Below are 9,797 nucleotides of genomic sequence, written 5' to 3'. Positions count from 1 at the left end.
ATATATATATATATATATATATAGAGAGAGAGAGAGTTTCAAATCTGTATTTTTCAGTTTCTAAATAATTTTCAGTTTCAAAATATTTTTCTTTTGAACAAAACTAATGACCCCAAAAAATCTCCATAAAACTACGACCTTCTCCATTTTTTATTCTTATGCTGTTTTAGGTATTAGTAGCCATTTGGCATCTGTTATTCTAATTTTATCTTTTTGTACTAGTGTTTGGCTACATTTTACGTTTYACTAAGTGTTCTTATTTCAGCTCCTTCATCGCTCAGAAAAGAATTATTTTTAAATATTTTTGTTTATTTTTGATCCATTTCCTCCTCACTGTTGTCTTTATCTTTCATGTCATCTGTAATTGATGTCCTTCTTGACTCAGCCTGGGCTCGAACACACGGCCTCAGAGTTGTGAGACCACAGCCCTGACCACCGAGGCCCTGGTAGACCGAGGGTCCTGAATCATTTCTGCCCACCAGAGGGCAGCGTGTGATCACTAAAACTCAGTTATTTAGGCTCACAGCTGGTTGTGCTTTCATGCAGCTGTCTTCTTACCTTATCAATCAAATAATCAGATAATGGGCTGACTTTATAGATCGTAACTTCCTTCCTAGAATTAACGCTGATGTCTGCTGGGTTTTCGGGGATTTCTGAGCTTTCAGTTTCCTTCATGAAGGAACTGTTTCCTCATATTACATGTGCCTCTTTAATGAACAGCATATTGTTTTTAAATAACAATCAACAACCGTGAGAAGAGTTTTAGGGAAAAAAACAAACTGTTGGTAGGTTTCTGTCTTCTCTGTTGATTCATCCTTCAGACAGAGTTGTAATGACTGAAACCCTCGCTGGTTTGTTTTAGTCTCGTCTCCTTTTTATTTTTTTGTGAAAATACACAATCCAACCTCTAAAAGGCACCCAGACGCAGGACGGTCCACCACACGGCCCTGCCCTGCCGGATCTCCATCCCACGAAGTTCACACTGACTATTTTTAGCCTGGCTCGTCTCAGGTGGCTCCCTGCCCGGACCTGGCAGGGTGACACCTTCGCAGCCRCCAGGTAAAAGTGGCGGCGGGTCGGTAAGACCCTCTGGAGGCTTGTCGAGGGGGCAGCAGTGTCTCTGCAGGCAGAGTCTGCCCGGGTAAAGTCTGCTCGCGTTCAGCCCTGCGGCCGTTATTTTCATTTCCTGGGCGGAGAGCTTCTCGCTCTATTAGACGGCGAACAGGAACAAGAAAAACAGAGTTAGAGGAGAGAGAGAGAGAGAGAGGGTTATCTGAGCTCAGAGCTCCCCACAGATCACTCTGTGAGCAGCAAGCTGTGGCAGGCAGCAGGGGAAAGCCAAGCAGCAGGAAAAGGTTGCAGGCAGGGAGCTGTGTCAGAGGAGACGCCAGGGGAGAAGGTGTGAAGGCAGGAAAGAGGTGAAACCCATGGATGGATAGAAGAGAAGGAGGACAGACGTGAGTCTGGATGGTACTCTGGTGTAAAGAGGTGTGTCTGACTTCTAATAACTTTTCCCCCAACAAGGACAGAGTTCCCTTGAGAACTGGACCTTTAAACGTCTGCTATCAGGCTTGTTTTAGCCTCATCGTATCATAGCCTCGGCACACAGACAGATATCCTGTTGTTACCATGTTTGAGACGGATAGAGAGGCAGCTGGTGGAACGACCAGGACGTGTTGAAAGAGATCACCATATTCTCTGTAGAAAAGAGGTAGTGAAAGCTGAAAGCAGAGCATGTTTGTCACTAGCTTAACCGTCGGCGTGTAGGTGTATTTTTAATTCCTTCTTCGTCTTCTCCTCATCTCGCATATCTCCAATCAACAGTTTGACCTGTCCAGAGCAGYCCTGAATGGTCTCTGGTGGTACGTTTGGGTCAGCGGGGACAGGAAGCAGCGACAGGTTGACGGCCTCGGGCGTAGAAAGTAAGTGGTTTGGKTTTCTGCCAACACCAGTTATCATTTTGCTGATTGGACTCCGGTTCTGCTCACGTTTGTTCTGGTCGCCTCCGGGGAGGTGTAATGAGAGACTGGTGGTCTGATCCAGGGCTGAGCGGACACGTGGAGGCGTATAAACGGGCTCTGAGTAAGACGGGCTTGCTTTAAAGTTGCAGGTGGAGGCTTGTGGCTGAGAAGGACTGTGTGAATGTTGTAACAACGTTGGTGGACRGTGAATTAGCTCTGCGGGGATTCTGCAGCTTTCTTCTGGACTGACTTCACAGTGTTGGACGTTGGTGTTCTCCTGAGTTTGGGTAGTCTCTGCCTGCTTCWACGCAAACAGGACAGGAGTCGGGCGGTTTTCACGACAACTGTGGYGCCTGTCGTTGTGAGTTTTCTGGACTCTCCACACTGCTGTAATTGTTGTGTTGTGTGCAAACACCTTGCGTCAGTCACACCTCTCCACGGAGTGATTCACCGGCTCCCCAAGCATCCCCGGCTGGAGGCAGGCAGGGAAAGAAAAAGGGAAGCGAGAACTCCCCGAGAGTCAGAATGGACCTTAGAGTGAAAGCTGTGGCCATGAGGTTTGGGTTTGTGCTGCTGGTGGCCGCGCAGATGCTGGACACGATGAGCGGTATGTCCACGTGTAAGACTCTGGACCAAGAGATAGTTCGGCAGAAGCGCATCGAGGCCATCAGGAGCCAGATCCTCAGCAAGCTTCGCCTGCCAAAAGCACCTGAAGCAAATGAGACCGGAGACAAGGAGGAGATCCCCACCTCTCTGCTGTCGCTCTACAACAGCACCAAGGACATGCTGAAGGAGCAACAGATCGAGGTCCAGAGCACCATCTCCCCCGAGCAGGAGGAGGAGGAGTACTTCGCCAAGGTTCTGAACAAGTTCAACATGACCAGTAAGTGCAAACAATTCAGAGGAACAGCGTTTAAATCACGAGCTCTGCTGAAGCCTCGCTCATTTTCACAAATGAGGATAATTACAGAGGGCCAAACGATGGCTGTAAGAAACTCACATAACTGTGTGACGCTGATTTATGCTCCCACATTTCCAGGCACTTGTTGCTCAACCCTCGACCACAACGAGAAGCTAATATTCTGGATATTTTTCACTTTATTACAAATAATTCTCCAGATGTTGCCTCGTTTAAAAAAAAAGGTGGACGTTGTAGCAAATACAAAAAAGTAGAAACACATTTCAAACCAACTTGGCAGCTTCCATTAATCAGGATTCGCCCCAAAGCTAAGCTCATCTATAAATTCCTTCAACACGTGTACGTCTTCTGATCTCCCTTCAACATCTTCAGGCATCGTCCAGAGATCAGAGATGACAGGAGTTACAAGTTTAAACCACTCACATCACCTTCCCAGAGGTTTTAACAACTTTATTAGCAGTTCACTGACACCAGATGCTGCTTGTTCAAAACGGTTTTAAACGTTTTGTTTCTGTGCACCTTTRTAAATACCTGCCCTCCTCACTTTATCAGGCAGACACACACCTTTTATCCACCACATCAAAAGAGAGGCTGCAGGTAGACGGACAGAACAAAGCACCTTTTAAAATGAAGGGAAGGTTTTTTTTTYTGCTCAGATGAGAACAAAGGAACAGGGCGACAGAGGAAAATGAAAATAAGAGGATTTACATAAACGTTGCTCGCTCGCCCTCGTTTTCTCTCTTTTGGTTTTGTTTTGTGGGATTTTCCTCTCTGTGACTCGAGGCTCTGGGTTCTCCCCTACTCATCTGTCACTCGCTCTCCATCAGATCTCTCTCTTTCTCTCCTGGAGCATTTTCCACTTGATTCCCCCCATCTCTTTAAAAATGATTAACTTGTCTCCATTTTCTTTTTCCGTCCTTCCCCGGCCTCCCGAGTCCTCTCTCCGCGGGGCTTCCTGAGCTTATTATCAGTGTGTTTGCAGCGTGTTTGTGGCAGGGCAGCTCGGCAGGAAGGAAGGCAGGCTGATGGCCGCAGAGATGTTGAGTGACTCAGGTCCGGTTCGAGCGGTGCCCGTGGGGAGCGTGTGTTTCCGAGCTCCGTGGAATGCCAGAGAACACCCCTTCGCTATCTTTGTCCAGTTCTAAAAACAGAGGCGACCTCTGCGCACCGAAGGAATGTATTTATCACGAGCTCTTTCACAATACTGATCGCTGCAAAATATCTGTCCAGAGACGGGCTGAAGGAAACTAAACCTTCGATCAACTGTTGGAGTCAAGATGGCCGCCACAGCTCATCGACATTAACCAGTGCAAAAAATAAATAAATAAAACAAGCAGATTTTACAGATATTGAGCTCAAATTTGGTGTGGTAGTAGCTGAGAGTCATTCCGAACACATAATCATGACCACAAGGTCAGTAGTCGACAAGTACTCAAATGTAAGTACTTGTACTCGGTTTGAAGAAGCAATAAATGGGCTAACCCCTACTTCAAGTTCTACACACTCTGTGACATATATTTGTTTAAAGTAAACATACGATGCTTTTACGTCTTTCCTTTTTACATTTAAATCCTTCAGATGGSTCTTTATAAGGTGCAACTACAAAGTTTTGCTTTGATTTCCTCCTTATTCTAACTTTACCAGTTCMTCTTTCAACACTTTTCTACTGTGTCTCAAAGCAGCTCGTTTTCTTACTGTTCCTTTAAGATGCTTCAAGCCCCGCCCCCCTCCTGCTTCCAGACCGGTCCACTCGAATTTGAGAGAGGGGGTTAGGATTTCCAGCAGCACATTAATGCTTTATTTACAATTTAATTAAAATACGCCAACAACAGCAGACTTGTCCATCCAAMCTTACATGTTTGGAGTCTGACCCAGAACCAGAGTCTGATCCAGAACCAGAGTCTGACCCAGAACCAGAGTCTGATCCAGAACTAGAAGAGAATTAAGACAAGGAAATTGTTGTCTTAAGTCCAGACTTTACATGGTAATTCTGTCACAGATAATTTGATGTAAAAGTTCCCAAAAGATCATAAAAACACAGAAAACTGAACAGAATGAAAAATCAGACCCAAACAGAATCTGAAGATATCTTTGAGGCACCAAGAGAGACTCCAAGATCACAACAAAATGTATTTAATAGTTTAAAAAGAGATTTTTCAGATATGTCCCCTTTAAAACAATGACTCATCTTGTGAATTTTAGGAAAATTTCGTACATCTACAAGTGAAAAACATTTGAAGACAACCCAATTCAAGATGGCCGCCACTAGGCTTGGATAGTACTGTGGTACACCTCRGTATTCAAGGGTGAAGGTATTTAAAAATTATAATGGTATATTAACACATCCCGTTTAATCGCTGTAGATGGAAAGACACACCTTCTCTGAGACTTTGTTTCAATTTGGGTCAAAAGTAGAGACTTCAAACCACACACCAGTTTTTAAAACGAGTTGATCGGCCGCATAAAACCAGAGTTATGATCAGTAGTACAACTCACTCATAATTACAAAAAAAGGTAAAGTTTTTGTGTTCTTAGCCGAGAGTCGTCCTCAACACAAACTCCAAGCATCAACGCATCTTTGAGGGATGTGACTGTGGCGGCCATCTTGAATTCAAACTGAAATGCAGCGGATGATGAGCGATTCCTTTAATGGGAGTTATGTTGTAAACAACACAAAGGAAGCAACTGAAATATTTTTTCATTAAAAATCCTATTCATCATTTCATTTGACGACTCATTCTTTCCTGAAACTCTTCACACACAAAAAAAAAAAAAAAAAACAGCCCACGGGGATGCATACTTGTGTGCAGAGCATTTTAAACTTTAATAGTTTAAGTCTCCATTGTGGTAATTGTCTGGTGGATTAGGCTAAATTCTTTCAGCCACATCCCTCCCCCCGAAGACCACACAAATTCACCTCTCCCACATCGCTGGGTTTCAGTTTAACTCGTTTAATAACAGCACGCCGTTTCTCTGCTCTGGAAAAACCAACCGTTGTTCATTTATAAATTAGTCCACCGCTCGGGAGGACGTGTTATTTTTCTAACGTTAGGGGTCCGTYGGTGTGGAAGCGAGACGTGGCTGAGCCAGTGCGAAGGTGGGGCCGAGTGGAAAGGAGGAATCTGTTTCCTCCCACTGATAATTACAGAGCTGTCTCCTTACCTGTCACAACAGCTGTCCCCGGCTTACCTGTGGATAGGCCCTGCTCCCAGACACAAATCCTCCCCTCCACACCCAAATCCAGGATGCTATTTCTGGAGAAGTGCTTTATTTAAGCACATTATTACATTTTTATTGCATAAAACCTTCAGTTTTGTGCCCAATGCAAGCTGTGTTCATTAGAAAGTAACGATGGTCCTGCAGCCAATAAGTGACTTTACTTCCTGTTCCACAAACTTTTATCTGTTCAACTTAAATTACTTGCTGATAAAAGCTTTACGCGTTTGCTCGTCTTTTGCTTCTACCATTGATGTTTTGATGCTCAGTGTTTCCATGCATGCGCTCTTAACCAAACATTCAACCCAGCTCTGGGTGGGACCAGCAAAATGTCAAAATCTCATTTCCTGTTGCGCTGCACATCAGCCCTTCTTTTTTTTCGGTTTCAGTTTGGCCTCTCTGCAGCAGCTGAAAATGCTGCCTGGATCATCTGAACGATGGTACGGATAAACGTGACGTGGGGGGGTCCTGGTACGGCCTGGACCCAGTGTGCAGCACAAGTATGCAAGGCTGGGTTGGGCGCCCGTCAAAAGTAATTCCCGGGCTTGGGAGCAGAGAATCCTGGCTTCGGCAGGCTCAGGCAGAGCGCAGGATTTGAGCCTTTGCCAGGCATTGCGCTCCATTGATACACATCAATTTCACCACACTTCCACTCACACCCTTAACAACTCTGCATTCTGTTTTCTTTACGTTTACAACACCTCCTCCCCCGTTCAACGGCCTCAAACTTTGTTTCTGCACACTCCCTCTCAATCATCTGCTTATCTGTGCACGCCTCAGCTTTGCTTTATCTTTTGGTATAAACTGTATGAAACTGGAGGATTTATGTTGTTAGATCCTCCGGTAGCTTCGCTCTGTTTTTCCTCAGGCTCCGTTGGGAGAGTGTTCCCGCTGTCATGTTATAGGAAAACTCAGGGATTACAGTTGTGTTTATGGGCAGCAGCAGCAGCTACGAGAGAACAAAACTCTCTCTGTGGTCAACTTTACAGCAGCTGGGACAGATAAATGTTTGGCTCGGGGCACGATTATTGAGTAACACTCTGAACTCAGCTATTCTGTTTAACTGATGGCAGAATTCTGAGAAAAAACATTTGTTGAAGGGAAGGAGAATTTAAAAGATGTGATGGAAATACATGTAAAAAAAAACATTCAGGCCAAGTTTAAAAACTGAATATATTTCACCTGAAGGCGAAAGCAGAGTGTTTCTGTGTACCGTTTAACAAATTTTAATGAAACTTTAGGAAAATAATTATTGACAGCCCTGTTCAAGATGGCCGCCACAGCTTCTATTGCTTTTTTGTAGTCAGGTCCTTTAGCCAACAGAAACCCAGACGTCCCTCTCCTCAGAGACACTCTCCAGCTTCTCCTGGAGAATCCAGGGTGTACCCAGACCAGAGAAGATATATAATCCCCCCAGAAAGTTCTGGGACTGACCCAGGTCTCCTCCCAGTGGGACATGTCCAGAAAAGAAGGAGGTTTTCTGGAGGAACCACCTCAACTTACTCCTTTTGATGCAGAGGAGCAGCAGCTCTACTCTGAGCTCCTCACCGTATTTCTAAGGCTGAGCAGGAAGATTGGTTGACCATAAATCAGGGACAGAAACCAGCCACTGGTGAAAAGAATGAGCCAACACAGAAGATCAACATAATCAGGCCAGAATTCTACAGTCTACAGTCATCTACAGGCCAGGACTCTACAGTCTACAGTCATCTACAGGCCAGGACTCTGCAGTCTACAGTCATCTACAGGCCAGGACTCTACAGTTTACACTCATCTACAGGCCAGGACTCTGCAGTCTACAGTCATCTACAGGCCAGGACTCTACAGTTTACACTCATCTACAGGCCAGCTCATATGGCTGAGTTCACCTGAAACTCCTCAGACTGAAGTCTCTTGGTGGAGTCAAAACGTTTCATTAAAGAAGAATCCACCCAAAACTTATGTTTTGTAGAAGCAGGAAGATCGTTTCAGCTGCTTGTATCCAGGATCTGGTTCCGTCATGATCCGAACTCCATGACCACAGGTGAGGGTTGGACCGTAGACCAGTAAATCCAGAGTTATTTCTTTAGACTCACCTCTTTCTTCACCACAACCAATCGAAGCAGTGCCCTGTTTAAGAGACCCCTATCCTTGGATCCACCTCCTGCTCCGTGCTACCTTCAGCCAGGAACAACACGTCCAGATCCCTGAAGTCCTCCTGACATGGAGGAACAACTCCACCTGTTTCCAATAGAGAATCCTGGCCTTAGAGGAGCTGACACTCAGCTGTGAGCTGAGGTCATGGCCCAAATATGCCAACATCATCCACATAAAACAGAGTTAAAACCCAAAGATTCCCAAACCGGACCCCCTCCCCTCCACCACTGCACCTCACGGGATCCAAACAAAGAAAGTGCCTCTAAGTCAGACAGTTTCAGAGACTCTGAGCTGAAGTTTGGTGTAGTAGCTGAGACTGAGACGCAACTTCTGTGCTCAGAACCTCTGTTAATAAATGATGTGAGATCATGCTAAACATCACGAGATGGCACATCCTGACATTTCACAACATACGGCACAAAATACCTTCGTAAGAACAAACACTTGGCTAGAGTTAGACTGATGAACCACGTTTCTAATTCTGTATTCAGATCTTTGAATGTTTTATAAAATAAAACTGTCACCGACGTCACCTGTTCTGAATGTGGATAACAAAAACTATAAATCAAAACTATTTGATAAACATTTAAAATAACAGAGCGTGCTGAAGCACTTAGACTAAAAGAATAATAAAAAACAGGAAACCCACAGTGTGAATGATGACTCAGCAGTCTCACCGTCGAAGACAAAAACACACAACCCAGGTTTTATTGGTGATGTTTTTATTTGCCTCTATAAACTATTTAACCTGTTTGTTTGTTTGTTTGTTTGTTTGTTTTAACCACACAGCCACAAATCTCACAGACAGCTCCAAAATCATGTTCTTCAACATGTCGGAGGTGCGGCGCAGCGTGGGGGACGCGGCCCTGCTGACGAGCGCCGAGCTGCGGATGCTCATCAAGAACACGCGGGTACGGGAGGAGCAGCGGGTGGAGCTGTACTACAGCTCCGGAGGCTCGCCTCGGTACCACGCCTCCCGCTTCATCACCAACTCGATGAAAGAAAAATGGCTGTCCTTTGATGTGACTGAACCCCTGCAGCACTGGCTGCAGCAGACAGGTGAGCCCGACGCCTCCTCTCGCACGTTTCTCTAAATGTGAGCCGTCACATCGAAACCAGGATCCAGACTAAAMCTTGTATGTGGAGGAATGGGCAGATATAGTGTTTTGATTAAAACGCTTGCAAAAATTACATTTTGTCAAAGTATGTGTCATCAATGCATCATTTCAACGAACTGTCTGAAATATTATCCGAAAAAATATTTTTGAACCATTTTTTTAGGCTTAGCAACAAAAAAAACCTGATTTTGTGGAAAAATGCCTTAAAATGTTGARATTTTTCTTGTAAGATGTCAAAGCTTTTGTTTCTTTCCAGCTGGGAAATCTCAATATTTGAGGTTTCTTTTTAAAATGACACAAAATTAGGATTTACACCAAATATTTATGTTATTGTATGAGGTGCCGTTTGTAGTTACACAGTCAAAAATTACCACCAATATTTTTGTTTTATTTAGCCTTTTATAAGAAAAAAAGAACAGATTTAGTTTTCAAAGTCAGTTTTTCACC

General features: G+C 44.6%; 1 protein-coding gene across 1 annotated transcript in view; it reads left to right on the top strand.

The window, feature by feature from the left end:
• Nucleotides 1–161: 161 nt before the first annotated feature.
• The window catches only part of tgfb1a (transforming growth factor, beta 1a), a gene marked incomplete at its 3' end in the record, with an annotated part of 15,272 nt that continues 5,636 nt past the window's right edge, over nt 162–9,797 (top strand). The window contains 2 exon segments of the mRNA XM_014025139.1: nt 162–2,844; nt 9,022–9,291. Coding sequence (XP_013880593.1) covers nt 2,487–2,844; nt 9,022–9,291 — 628 coding nt within the window.

Source organism: Austrofundulus limnaeus, unplaced genomic scaffold, assembly GCF_001266775.1.
Source record: "Austrofundulus limnaeus strain Quisiro unplaced genomic scaffold, Austrofundulus_limnaeus-1.0 Scaffold458, whole genome shotgun sequence".
NCBI classification, from domain to species: Eukaryota; Metazoa; Chordata; class Actinopteri; order Cyprinodontiformes; family Rivulidae; genus Austrofundulus; species Austrofundulus limnaeus.
The sequence above is the reverse complement of the archived record's forward strand: the minus strand, read 5'-3'. Positions and strand labels throughout refer to the sequence as shown.